This window comes from Spinacia oleracea, chromosome 1, assembly GCF_020520425.1.
Source record: "Spinacia oleracea cultivar Varoflay chromosome 1, BTI_SOV_V1, whole genome shotgun sequence".
In the NCBI taxonomy this organism is placed as follows: domain Eukaryota; kingdom Viridiplantae; phylum Streptophyta; class Magnoliopsida; order Caryophyllales; family Amaranthaceae; genus Spinacia; species Spinacia oleracea.
The window spans coordinates 111,698,186-111,712,844 of NC_079487.1; the positions used below are offsets into that span (position 1 = coordinate 111,698,186).

Consider the following 14,659-nt stretch of genomic DNA (forward strand, 5'->3'; position numbering starts at 1 on the left):
GCTATATCACGAAAATCTCCTTTAGTAAGATGATATTAGCATTCTTGTAATTGTATTGTTTTTGGTTTCTTTAGAATTTATGCTGGTTAAGATCTTTGATTCATACAGCTTTGTTCTTTTCTTGAAAAGATAATGTCAAATATGGGTCTACAATTTCAAGCCAGTCGAGATAAGGACCCACAAAGCTATATGGATTCAATTTACAACTAAAATAAGTTTTGAGAATAAATATCAAGTTGAATAAGTTTCGACATAGCATCACCTCAAACATATAACCATGCACCAAATACCATGGTAGTCAAACTCCTATCCGAAGTAGAGTATTTATGCTAATACTTGAACAAAATATTTATACCATTCTACAATCCTATGATTCAACGACCAAATCCACGATACCAAAAGAAATACGGTTAAAAGTCATTCTTGCGTACTCTTTCGAATTACTCTGTATTTCTTATTAATTAGCTACATGTTCACACATACAAGCATATACACATACGGTATACATAGCCCTACATTATCACCAGTTCATCTTACTTGATATACGGAGTATGTGGGAAAAAAATGCTCTCAGTCCATCCCGGGTGATTGAATTTAATTAAATCACTGGGAAAGGAAGATGCAGTAAACCCTGTAAACAAAAAGAAGAACTGAAAGATCCTCATACATTACATTTAATTCAACCATGATGTCTCATGTTGAGGAAGGACCACTTTTGCTGCTGTTGCTGTGACTAGTACTGTTCTTGTTGCTCTGACTAGTACTGCTGTCGCTTGTTCCTGGATAGGAGCTTAAAACATCTTTCAGGTTCTTTTCACCTGCTTGAATTATACTCTCTATTTCTTTCACCACCTTTCCCATTGAAGGTCGCTTGTCTCCTGAGTACTCAACGCACTTCAATGCAAGTTCCACAAATTCCACCATGCCAGTCAGATTGCTATAGCGAATGACAGGGTCAACAAGGTTGTATATGTACCCTGTATCATTCATTGTCACCTTAACCTCTCTTACAATGTACTCCTTGTTCGTCATTATTGGTAACCTTCCAGTTACCAACTCCAGCATCACCACTCCAAAGCTATATACATCACTCTTCTCAGTCAACAGTTGGGTACTCAAGTATTCAGGATCCAAATAGCCCTGGAAAAGGAAGACGCGTTTAAATGCAAAGGAAGAAACAAGCAACTAAGTTGAGAGAAAAAAAGGTGTCAAAATTATAACAGCTCCAAATGGGAATCAAATTGCATCCTTTGGCAATTAGTATCAAGTGATTCTACTACATTTTATCTCTCTAGAAATTCTCATTTCAAATCCTTTTGGGTGAGGAAAGGGGACTTGAGCCACCCCCAGCTCACCCCCTAACAACCAAACCATACAAGTGTTGACTAACCATTGTTCCCTTAACTTGGGAGGTGACATCTTCATCCTTTCTTAACAGCTTGGACAAACCAAAATCTCCTACTTTTGCAGTTAATTGATCACCAAGAAGTATATTTTCCGACTTAATATCCCTGTGTATGATGGGTGGCTCGGCAAGCTCATGCAAATATGCCAGACCTCTGGCTGCCCCAAGAGCCACCTTTAACCTCCTTTTCCAATTTAGTGTGACTCCTGATCTCCCTGCAATGGCTCATCAGAATAATTAGTACCTCCATCCAAGATAGTGTAAATGCATATTTTACGAGACAACATTCCGAAGGAAGTGGTCACATATAAGTATACAACACATGACTGATCCCAATATATCACTCTCTTTCAAATCACCAACTCCACATCAGGAAGCTGACTAACAGGAATCGGATCAGGAATGCTAAATGTTGAACAACCTACTGAACTAAGTACATGAAAACGATATACGAAGTATTAAAAACATTTGGTCACTAATTATGTTTTCTGGTTTTATGCATTGGTATTCACTGACAAGTAATATCACATTGATATATTATAATGACAAGTTAACAGTGCATTAAGTGCAAGCAATATGAACTAAGATTTTGAGGGAGGGAGTAGCTTATAGGTGGTAAGTGAGCAAGTTGAACACTTGAAGGAGATAGTACTTCGTCGGAGCATTAGATGTTTAGATTATAATAGAACTGCAGCGCTGAGAACTGATGACCTATATGTGCTGGGATTTTAGTGCAATGCTCCGTACAAATTACAAATAGGTATATCAAGAATCACTAGCCTATATGCATTTGATCTGATAGCATGTTGGTGCTGCTGACAAAGAGTTACGCAGGTAGTCAAGAATTCAAGATGGTTTACCAGGTAGGCTAGTAATTCTAACTAGCAGAAATGAGAGGCTTAAACAATACTTTGCAGTTTGCAGTCTTTGCACCATAGGAAACAATGTTACTTCGTATTTAATTTCAAAGATTATGAACAAGAACTAGAATTAACAGTCTTTTCTATTAGCATTAAATTACTCCGTATATCCTTAGCCCTTGAAGATAAGAAAAGAAGTACCTGAAAGACTTGCCCTGAGGCTTCCGTATGGAACAAATTCGTAAATCAGCATATGTTCACCTCTATCAAAACAGAAGCCTACTAAATTGACTACATTTTTGTGGTGAACCCTTGATAAAAGCTCCATCTCGGTTTTGAACTCCAAGGCACCCTGCAATGACCCTTCCTGAGCTCTTTTGATTGCAACTAGTTGTCCATTGTCAAGTTTCCCCTTATAAACCTGATCAAATGTTTAAGTGAAAACTAAAAAATCCTTAAGAGAGTGGAAGCCCTGATGGTGTGAAACATGGATAACCAAAAATCTAAATGAATAAAAGATATGATAGAATGCATCATTATCATTAAATATAAAAGTTGTTTCATGATGAGTTAGACAACCCAAATCATTTTAGGACGATTCATGTTAGCCGACCCAAATCATTTTTGGAACCAAGGCTTTGTTGTTCTTGTTGTTGTATAATGAGTTAGACAACCCATTCTATGAGTTTGAGATATGTTCTAACGTAGAAGATAAAAGAACTTACTTTCCCGTAGCCTCCAATTCCAATCTCATTTATTTCTGCAAAATTATTAGTGCACTGCTTGACATCTTCAAGTGAGATAAATCTAACTCCTTGTATTTGAGGAAGGTCACCATAACTCCAGGATGCTGTGCTTGCACAAAAAGAAACAACAACTATTTCATCAACATACAAGCAAACAAAACCAATGCCCAATATGATTTAACTCGGCATTGACAACTAATCTTACAGAAAGGGTTGTTTAGCTTATCGGCTCTTCGAGCTATCTTTCTTTGACGGTAGGCATAAGCTCCAGCAGAAACTGTAAGCAGCGTAAGCACAAATCCAGATATAGAGAGCCCAATAATGAGGGGAATATTGGGCTGCCGTTCTGCATATTGTTTCATGAGAAGAAATTAGTGGAAAAAAATTCACATGAGGTAAACAAAATCTTGCTAAAGCCCTTATTGTCAACCAAATGTATAATCACCTGGAAAAGCGTAAGGCACATGTGGAATAAAGTGATAAGGTCCATATGGTGATTTGAAGAGATGGTCATTAAGGGTGTTTCCAATTCTAGAAATTATTGTTCGATCAAAATGAGTTCCAGGTGGAGGAAAGAATGCTATTTCCAACACGAGGTAATCATTTATGGTTTCTATCGTTGAACTAACCAAGCATATTTTTGTTACAAGAAGTGAATCAATAGCAGTCTTTAGCTTGCCATCCAAGAAGTTGTAATAGGTCAAGTTCTCAAGATTAGAGAAGTTAAATGACAGAAAGACCAGGCGACCAAGATAGGGACGTCCACAATCAGATCCTGTAAAGTCTGTAAAGCAAGATAGAGGAACGCAATGCACTTCAGGTATAAACTTTAAAGCATTTAAGGGTTCGACATTCTTGCAGATTCCTTTTGCTTCCTGCCTTTCGCAAAATGGATTCTCATCAAGTCTGCCACAAATCACAGAAGTTCCAACTCATTTAAGTAGTTCGGTCATACAGGTACCAACAAACAGTTTCAATAATTCAACATTAAAACAGACCAAAAGCATAATACAGACTACAGAAGAACTGAAGTGCTTACAGAATGCTGTGACTGTATTCTCCTAAAATAAGTTCATCAATGAAATTATTACGCAAATCTATATGGTGAAGATCACTGCCAAAGCCGGTCCCAATATCAACAGTGCCATTGAGTTGGTTGTTTCTTAGTAATCTGTTGTCAGATGTACAAGGTTATATTACAATCACTATTATACATCTCTCATACTTCTTCTGAGACAAACTCACCAAAGTAAGGACAGAAACAGAAGGTAAAATAAATGACAAGAAAAATCATACACGGTTTGCAAATTAGATTGGTTGAACAATGCTGCAGGTAGTTTCCCGTTTAAGCTAGTGTTTTCCATCCTTCTGTGAAAGCTCTATCAATAAATCAGATCTACACAAAAGGCTGAGACAGAAACAGAAATACAGTGAAAAATACATGTTAAATGTCTTGTTGTCATGATAATTGAACTTTATGCCACCAAAAAATTATTGTCAGTCCTTAACTTAGTGAGGTTGAACCTTGTACAATCAGGAACAATGAAGAAGATTTAGAATCACAGATGCTTGCAACGAAAACATTTTTGTCCTTTCTCAACTGATTGACAATTCTAAAGACTTGGATGACAATCTTATGAATACTTCCTCCTGAAAATCACCTATTTCTCTCTGCTGCCGTAGTTTTACCTTCTTCAAACAAAAGTTGCAAGAAATGGCTTATGTGCAAATCCCTATTATACAACATCTGGCCTAATTATTTGCTTTTATGAAACAATTCTTCTCTGTTCGATCTATAAATCCCAATTACCCTTACCGCCAATTTGGTAGCCGACCATAAATTGGTGTCAACGGGAATGAATTTGTCTATAAATTTGCAAAGAAAATCAATATTCATTCCCATGGTAATGCTAGTCCACTTAAAATTATCTCTTTTTTCTTCATATATTTCCATTACCATCCATTACAATATGGAGAGTGGTATTGGGTGGGAATGCAAATTTATGAGAAAGAACATAAAGTTTGAGACAAGGTTTTACTACCATAGATATTATGATATAATTTTTTTTGCTAAATAACACTTAGATTTATTTTCATTCCTACCATTTATTACCGCTTGTCAAATGGGCCTTTATGGTTTTTAATTGTAATAATCATGCCACTTGGGTTTTCTAGTAAAAGAAGAATGTTCTATTCCAAATGACTTTTCATGAAAGCAGCAGAATGGGATGTATGTCAAGCATCAAATTTTCTAATTTGGCCATAGTTGTTTTGTACTGAGGTAATATCTTAAGAAAGATTATCTTCAAAGGAGGTAATCTCACTAACAACAGGACAGAGTCAAGCTAATCTGTCCCAGTACAAAGAATTTGGTGGCAATTCAAACATCCATGAGATCATATGCCCGGCATTGTCAGTTTGTCACTTATCAGTATGCATTGCAACTAAACTTATACGTAGTAGTATCTTTGGCAGTGTCCTCTCACTGCAGTTCATCTCTTAGCCTATTTCCTATTTTATAATTTGGGTCTAGAAGGGGTAAAGTAAATGAAGGCCAGAAACATACAGTGTAGTCAAACTTGGCAAAGTGGTGAACCACAAAGGAACATCTGAAGAAGTAAACCTGTTATTACTCAGATCTCTGCAAAAGAAGTAAATACATTAATTAGGAAGATTTATAATTGCATGGAATTTAGACGAAACATATTTAGAGTACATTCTTATATCAGCAAAACTGTGCGAATGTGTTGCTATTCAATAATTTGACGAGTAAATGGTACTAACAAAATGGACAATCAAGGGAAGTTACTCACATATATGTAAGGCGATTCATTCCAGAAAGCTCAGGGATTGGACCACTCAGGTTATTGTTAGCTAAGTAGCTGAAAAAATAAGCCTGTCAGAATTCACAATCCAATTCCAAAGTAAAATAAATATCAACTTTATAGCCAACAGTGAATTGGTGGAGATTTATAGGTTGTTCTACTTACAGTTCACCCATGTTAATGAGGTCATTTAAATTCTGGGGAACCATACCACTAAGGGAATTCCTATCCAAGCGTCTGCAACCAAGGTAAAATGGTTAATGGTCTACCCAAAATTCATTTCTCCACAATATACTTCAAAATATATACTCACATGACCTCTAGATCCAACACAAGTCCTAATGTGTCTGGAATAGTTCCATTCAGCTGGTTGCCATTCAAAATTCTGTAAAAATGACATAGTAAATCATCAAATCCTGCATACATTATTGCATAGAAGGAAAAAGAAAACACAAAAGCAGGTTCAATTATAATCACAAATTCTCTGAATTTGTTCTATAATGTAAGCTTGGAAAGATAGGTTAACATTTACTGTCTGCCAAATTTGCTTGGTTAGATTTTCAGTTTGGAACGGAACTCAACTAATAAAGAATAAAAAATTAGGAATTTCTTGTAATAATCCATAAAGCTAAAGCAATAGAGGTAGGGGGGAAAAAGGCAAGTTGGAGGTTGAAATGTTATTGCAATTTTGCAAGAATTTTGATTACTGTTGGATACGGATTTTGCAACAAGTCCAATGGAAGACATTCATTGCCCTAGATTTTGTCAATTTTGCCTTGTAAAAGAGTACGTTTTGTGTTTAGAAGAATCTTTGTTTAGACCTATGCCACATTTCATACTATGCCAGAAATGACTGACTTATCTGCGAAGCCACCTGGCAAGGAAAAAGGTGGGCAAAATCTTTCAGTCAAACTGATGTGATCTTTTTTTCATTCTAGCTTTGTGATATTTCTCATCAGTCTACAGATATTCGCCGGAGGAAGAATTAAGTTTCTTACAGATGCCTCAGAGACATATTAGAGCGGAAAAGTCCAAGAGGAATTTCACCAGAGAACTTGTTTTCTCCAAGATGACTGCATGAAGAGCAAGAAACTGTTAATAATTTTACCATCAGTAAGAACCAAAGAAAGGAACCATCAGAGAAATCTGCACTAAATACTCGTACAAGTGCTCGACCATGGACAGGTTATCCAGCCCAGGTGTAGTCTTGTTGGAAACTGGTAGATTTCCATCCAGCTGGTTGCCAGACAGATCAAGCCAGATAAGATTCTCAAGATTACCGATGGAATGCGGGATTGATCCACTGAAACGATTGGAATTGAGAAACCTAATACAGATAAAAAAAACATGAGTCAAAAGCAAAAGTAACAATAATTAGTTGACCAACAAGAGTACTCATAGATTTTAATTCTCAGCTATGTAGATGGGAAGAAGCCAACATATGGGGTTGCAGGAGATTACAGAGAACATAGGAAATCCTTACAAACTCTCAAGCTGCAGGAGGGATCCAATTGATTCAGGAATTGGCCCAGATAAATTACAGCCTGAAAGAACACTTCAATAAGAAAACACAGTGAGCTTAATCTGTTTAACTTTTAGAACAATGTTATTTACATGGTATGAGAGAATTTCTTACAGCCGTAGTAAATTCTTCAGATTGCCAATATTTGATGGAAGCGGGCCAGTTAGACCTGTGTTGTCAGAAAGATCCCTACATACAGAAATTATAGAGTAAACTTTGACACAGTACAGAGAAATAAACAGCAATATAGACGAGGGAAGAAAATGCCATGAGGAAAATGACTTATATTGCAGCAGCAAGTGTTTCCGGAATATTGAGCACATATTGAATTAGCAAATAACATAAACTAGAGTTTAATCAAGTAGACTGTAGCTGGAAAATGACACGTATGATACAGCTTCATTTCTTTTATGAGAGAAACATAACTTTTATCAATTAATTTCTCAAGATTTCAACATCTAGAATACTCATGATATTCATGCACATCATATTATAGGATACGCAAATTTACAAAAAGAAAACATGTCTAGTTGATTACTATTATGGTACTATCTCAAGATTCTCAACCTAAACTATCTTAAGCCAATCATTCTTCTTTCTTATTCACAAACGACCCTGCATTAGCCAAGTAGTCATAGCACTCATATGTCTAGAATCTATAAACAGCTTATATTAGATACATGATGCGAATCCCGGAGGAGTGAATAAGACAGAGAATGAGAGTGCAGGCAATAGCAACGTTATATTAGTACAACTTACAGTCTCTGCAGCTCAGACAAGGACACAATATCTTCAGGCAATGGACCTGTCAGATTTATACCTGATAATAAGCTGCAATATAAAGTACAAAAGCTCAGTTAGCAAAACTAAAGTTATCAAGAAATCGGCTGAGAATGAATGATTGTAAGTTGTAGAAGAACAATTTATTCGCAGGCTAACATATTAGTCACACGAGAGCCATTGCAGGAAATGCCATCCCATCTTTTACCACATGGATCATGCCTGGTCCAGTTGGGCGGCGTGTTTTTCCATTGTTTCTTGAGATTTTTCAACACAGCCACTGCATCAGCACAACTCAATAGATTAATTTCTTCCAAGATCATAATACTAAAACTTATCTTCTTCTGAAAATACTAGGTGACAGGAAAAATCTATGTAGCCTATAACCTAAAGATTAAATCAGGAGTTGGATTTGACAAAAACCAAATTCTGCACATTTAACTTAATAGATATTGCCACCCGTCACACATTACACCTACTCCTTATTAGTTAAGCCTGGATTTCTACTCTTCTAGCTTTCTTTTCCCCATTAAACACTCTATCAATATAGAGGATCATCAAGTAAAACCATCAAGCAAGCAAACACAGACTACAAAAAAGAAAACATGTGCTCGAAATTCTTGAATATCAACATAGACACAGACACAGTACAACCGATATATAGGATCATCAATTAAAACCACCCACGTTACTAAAGACCTCGATTGCTCACATATGGCACTTTTATAACACAGATTTTCATCAGATAAATGACACAGCATGAAATCTCTACAGCAGGGGAATCCTACAATCCACGGATAACAGTAAAACAATTCCATTCATTATAGATCATGGAAGCATAAGAAGTCGTCTCGAAATGAATTAACCTCCTCAATGTTAGAAGGCCAATGCAACATTGATTAAAATGAGGCTTTAAAGAATTTTTTTAACTACTTCGTAAAAAGTAAAACGGGGCAATATGATTTAAGAGCAACTTACAATCTGCAGAATTAGTTTTTGCTGACACAATCCAGCAGCTTAAGAAAATGAGCAGCAAATAAACCAGAATTCTGGAATTCATGACAACTTTGATGCTTGAACAAATCAACACTCACATTCTATACACAAAACATAAATTCTCATCTTTTGTCAAGTTTTGTTCTTCCTTTCCCTCTTTAGGACATATAATTAGGAAGAAATTATCAATTGTGATCAATAATCCGGACACCTAAATTATCTGAATAATTCAAATTAACATGGAATTTGAATAAACAACTGGGTGTGAATTAAATTGCAAAAAATGAATGTGATAAACCAATGAACTCAAAGAACAATTTGGGGAATTCAATGGAAGTGGCAATACTGAATAAATTAATCGTCTGGACCACACTCATAATCTGAAACATTCAAATTAAGAAATGGGTTTTACTGAATACTGGGGATTTAAAATTAGTAAAGTAAGTGGGCGGCACAACTAATAGTCACAACAATTTGAGCCTTGGAACTACTGTATTACCTGCAGAGACATTCTTTTGACGGAAGGAGGACGGAGAACCAGTACCACTCCATTGTCGTTGCAGACAGATTCTTCACGTTCTACGTCAACCGGTTAACGGGCTTAATTTTAACAAGTGGTTACGTATTCGATTTAGGCTTGGCAGTTGGCAACTTGGCACTCGGTCTTGGTGCCGTGGTGCGTGGTAAGGCTACCGGCTTGTGCGGTTGTACCCCACTCATGGCAAGGGAAAACCATGGCCTAGCACGAGCCAGTAAAAGCATGACACAGCATGAAATTGCAATGTGTCATTATGAATAAGCATATGAATTTTTTTTGGGACAACACTCATATCAATTAATAGACAAATAGCTACTCCATTCGTTTCTTTTTGTTTGTTACGTATTTCTTTTACCTTGTTTCATAATGTTTGTTACGTGAGAGAATATTTTCTTTTATAAGCTTATTATACTATTATTTTTATGCCAACTTTTAATTTTAATTGTTCTAATTTTTTCAACTCATTAAATTTCTTTACAATTTTCAAGTATGTTAAGTTAGCAATCTTTGTGCTTTTCCAGCATTGGTTCATTTTGATAAATAAAACAATCTTATTGGTTGTTGTAATGATTAGTGGATTGAGGTTTTACTTGAGTTTATTTTTTAATAAAAAGAAAAAAATCTTTATTATACGTTAATAAACGTGCAAAAGTCCAAACGTAACAAATAAAAAGAAACGGAGGGAGTAAAAGGCAAAGAAAAAAAAAGTATCAAAAGTACCATTCTGTAAAAAAAAAGTACCACTTTTGTTTAAAAAGAGTATCATTCAATTTCTTTTTTTATCATTTTTCCTATTTTGTCTTTTGCTATATATGCATTTACAAGCACATATCAAATATCCGAAAGTACTTCCTCCATTAATCGACCCAAATAGGCATGAAAAAGAAAAAGTGGGCAAATGAGGAGCTCCGCAGACACAAAAAGTAACTACCAGCCAAAACTCCAAAGGGTGGGTCGTGTCATACATGAAACTTAGTTTTCAGCAAGATTGGCGGGTATTGTCTTAAGATTTTTTTACATGTATGTCAGCATACCACTACTATTTAATACGAAGTAATTGAATTACGGAGTATTGTCAAGACTCTTTAGGAATCAATCGAATTTGGCTCTTGTAAATTTATCGTTCTCTTCGACAAAATTTCACTTTATATTATCTTATCTTATAAGTTATTGGCTATTATATTCTCTTTCTGAATTTATTTTATGGGGTACTATTATCTTATTTGAAAGTACTGACCCCTATTTATCCAAAGTGAAGAGAAAATAACTTTTTTTTTGGTCTTAAAACTAGATGTCACACAACCTCAATTGTTCACTTGAAAGATCTCAGGAATAATACTCCAAATGCTTGCAAAAATAATCAAACCCAAATCGGCTATGAAATCTCAACTGAGGAGTTTACGTCTTTACCGTACATCTAGAGCTGTCAAAAATTGACCCGACCCGAAAAACCGACCTAAACCGACCTGTTTTTTCAAGGACCCGGACCCGACCCGAGACCCGAAATTTGTTAAAATAGAAAACCCGTAACTCGACCGTATCCAACCCGTTAAAATCGACGACGATTTCGACCCGTTAATGCATGACCCGGACCCGAACCTGACACCCGACCGAATATAACCGATAAAAAAACTAATTCAGCTTACCCGACCGAAAAATGACCTGAACCCGATTCAACACCCGACCCGATGTCAACCGGAAACCAATTATAACCCGATAAAACCTATTATTGACTCAATTCCTGACAAGCTGTTACCTGAATTTACGCGACCTGTTGACAACCCGATTTGCCATTGACCTAACTAAATAATAACTTAAATCAAGTTAATATTTTTTTTTAATAATTACCTAATCTAGAACAAGTGAAAAGCTTTAAACCAAATTTAACCAAATTTATAAAAGTTAATTACTCCTGATAACTATCGTACCCGGTCTTAACCCGTGTCCGATAGTAAATCCGACCTGAATATTAACAGACCGGTAATTTTTCGATCCTAACTTGACCCGACTCGTTAAGACCCGAACCCGTAATTTTACCCGACTAGAAAAAGACCCGACTCGAACCCGACTTATACCGAAATGGAAAAGTAACCCGACATGACCCGACAAATTTTCAACCTGACCGAACCCGACCTGAACCTGACCTGCACCCGGTGATAAAGTGACCCGACATGACCCGACCAGATCATGACCCGTGACCAGGGGCGGTGCTAGTAAGGGTTCAGTGGGTTCAACTGAACCCTTACTAGCTAAACTAAAAATCTGGCAGGTTTTACAAAACAAATAAAGGACAAGTATTAGTAAACGCGGCATATGACATAAACAAAAGAGTTGCGGCAGTGGTTTTCGCTTTACTAGTCACACCAAAGGTCAGGGATCAAATCCCTTTCCTCCTTTTATTTTATTTGTTTTTCTAAAACAATATATTTTTAAAAATAATTCCTATATAAAGTTACTTTTAAAATATGAAAATTTGCTAACTTTAGCATCTTTTCTTCCCATTTTTTTGCGTCCTAATTAATTTTTAGACTATAAATCGTGTTGCTAAAATTTTAATGTATCTTATGTATGGTATCAAAAGTACTGTTCAATATTTTGTATTAAAAACATGGCTTGAGTTTGAATTTCGAACCCGTAGTACGAATTTTCTGGCACCGCCACTGCCCGTGACCCGAGATGACCAGACCCGAACCCGACTCGAGTAACCGTTTTAACAGCTCTATGTACATCTTATGTACGTGGCAATGGCACCGTGGCATGCGGCATCTTAAAAAATTCCTCATCGTACAGGGTGAAATTTGTTGTACAACATCTTAAAGTTTTTAGTTTTTTACCCTTCTAATGCTAATGCGATATACGTCAAATTTTGTTGATATCATTAAAAAAAAAAAATTAAAAAAAAAATTACAACCAGTCCGAATATTCTAATGGACCGCTCCTATTTCGGGTATCTATTCCACAGTTTTTTTTTATAATATTTTACAGTTTTACAGCTTTTACTCTCCTTGGACCTCGGCTCCTTGCAGGCTTGCATTCAACCGTTACACTTACACGCCATTTTGAGGGAAGGGTACATAAATGGTCTGAATTACTCCGTAGTACGTCATTTGAATCAAATGTACAATGTACGCCATGTGAATATGAAATACTTATTGCTCGGATAAGGGCTAACATACTGATACTCTTCAACAAATTACAAGGGTCTACAAGGTTTAAATTGAAGTTTAACACAAGCTTTGAAACCCGGAATTCCGAAAAAAAAATTATGACTACTCATAAAACAGAGTATTTACTCGAAAATAGGGAGGAAATAGATCAAAATATGGAAATCTCCAAAAAATCACAACATATTTCCTTCACACTTATCAGCAAAGGAGTATTGTAACAACAGAGTATTAACCGTAAAACAGAGTGTACGAACGCAAGCTTTGAAATCCACAAAATTACTTAAAACAGAGTATTATCCTTAACCCCTCAAAAAAAACGAGTATTATCCTTAAAACAGAGTATTATCCATAAACAGGGAGAAAGTCGATTGAAACAAGCGAATGCCAAAAAAACTCACCATAATCTTTTAAGAAGATTTTGAACAGAAACAAAAAAAGAAAATAGAAACAATGTGTGGCACTGCAAATTTAACCCAACTTTCATTATATTCACAAAATGATGATACGGAGTAACACCGTAATTACATCAAACACTTGCTACCATTTGGCATCTAGCCTTCTTGTTTTGACAATGGCATCTAGCCTTCTTCCTTATACTACTACCAAAACCTTGGAAAGGATCACCATAAACCATCTTAAAACCCAAAAACTATAACCATCATAAAACCCAGAGCCCTGTAAAGAAACCATCAATACCCAGAAAATGAAAACAATGGACGAACCCATATCAAGCAGCAGAAATCTTAATGGACTTGAGATTCTTCTTAGGAACTTCAACCTTGGGAATAGTGACAGTGAGAACACCATCCTTAATAGTAGCGTCGATCTCATCCACCTTAGCATTCTCGGGAAGGTTGAACTTACGACAGAATTTTCCAGAACCCATTTCAGCAAGCATCACCTTCTCACCCTCCTGTTGGTCCTTCTTCTCGGCCTTCTTCTCTCCGGAGATTATCAGCACGCGACCATCGTCTTCCATTTCGATCTTCACTTGCTCCTTCGTAAACCCAGGAACCGCCGCCTTGATGACGTGTGTAACAGAAGTTTCCTTCCAGTCCACCGCCACGTGGAAGCTTCCGGTTGATAGGATGGGAAACCCTAAGTCCGAGAGTGAGTGATTGAGTGTACTCATCATCTCAGAGAGAGAAGGCGCCACCAAAGCAGTAGATGACGATGCGTCAGACGCCTTCTTCTTGGGTAAGAGAGGGTTGGAAACCACGTACTCAGAGGAAATGGGAATGGGAATGAACTCAGAGGAGTAAGGGTTGGGACGGAAGGAAAGAGATGGCGACGCCATATTTCTGGTTTGAAGGTTAAAGGTGATGAAAAGAAGGGCAAAAAGGAAGAAAACGCAAACGAGTAGTACTGTGCTGATTTTTGCAGTGTGTTGTGGTGAAATGAAAGACAGGGGAGGTTGGTTTTTATAGGGTAAGAAATGTAGGGTTTTAGGGGTGAGGTAAGAAAAATATCCGGAATGTTTTGCCGTTTCGGCTTGGGGATCAAGCTAAGCACAAATCAGTACGGGGTATTTCCTTAAAATAAAAAAAATAAAAAAAATAAAAAAAAATAAAAATTAGTATGGGGTATAGTACAATGGTAATTTTTTTGATGTACCGTAAGAAATTGTACATATCTTAGGGTTCAGGGAGACACATACTGAGTATCGAGTACTCCCTCCATCCCGGAATACTCGACCCGGTTTGACCGCCACAGAGTTTAAGGGACTTGAATTGACTATTTAGTTTAATAGGTAGTAGTTGATAGTGGGGTATTATTTTAATGTAGTTAGTGGGAGGTGGGTTAATAGGTGGAGTTGGAGG

At 36.6% G+C, this 14,659-nt stretch overlaps 2 protein-coding genes across 5 annotated transcripts; both read right to left on the reverse strand.

Annotated features, from left to right (window-relative positions):
- Positions 1–393: 393 nt before the first annotated feature.
- On the reverse strand, positions 394–9,888 carry LOC110805664 (leucine-rich repeat receptor protein kinase HPCA1). 4 transcript variants are annotated; one of them, XM_022011287.2, is made up of 19 exons: positions 9,634–9,888; positions 8,347–8,418; positions 8,118–8,189; positions 7,473–7,547; positions 7,320–7,391; positions 7,002–7,163; positions 6,835–6,909; positions 6,150–6,221; positions 6,002–6,073; positions 5,825–5,893; positions 5,578–5,652; positions 4,308–4,379; positions 4,051–4,182; positions 3,457–3,917; positions 3,217–3,357; positions 2,991–3,115; positions 2,467–2,686; positions 1,391–1,620; positions 394–1,140 (listed from the first exon to the last, which is right to left on the reverse strand). In XM_022011287.2, the coding sequence occupies exons 2-19, from the start codon at positions 8,349–8,351 to the stop codon at positions 694–696; spliced, it is 2,577 nt and encodes an 858-aa protein (XP_021866979.1). In that variant the 5' UTR covers positions 8,352–8,418; positions 9,634–9,888; the 3' UTR covers positions 394–693. The 4 variants fall into 4 exon arrangements, with proteins under 4 accessions (XP_021866979.1, XP_056695854.1, XP_056695858.1 ...); XM_056839876.1 differs by lacking the exons at positions 8,347–8,418; positions 9,634–9,888 and having other exon boundaries at positions 7,013–7,163; positions 7,320–7,380; positions 8,118–8,159; XM_056839880.1 differs by lacking the exons at positions 8,347–8,418; positions 9,634–9,888 and having other exon boundaries at positions 7,013–7,163; positions 7,298–7,380; positions 8,118–8,159.
- Positions 9,889–13,294: 3,406 nt separating this feature from the next.
- On the reverse strand, positions 13,295–14,239 carry LOC110805669 (18.1 kDa class I heat shock protein-like). The gene has a single exon (XM_022011298.2). It carries the CDS (start codon positions 14,134–14,136, stop codon positions 13,567–13,569), a length of 570 nt encoding a protein of 189 aa, XP_021866990.1. The 5' UTR covers positions 14,137–14,239; the 3' UTR covers positions 13,295–13,566.
- Positions 14,240–14,659: the final 420 nt, after the last annotated feature.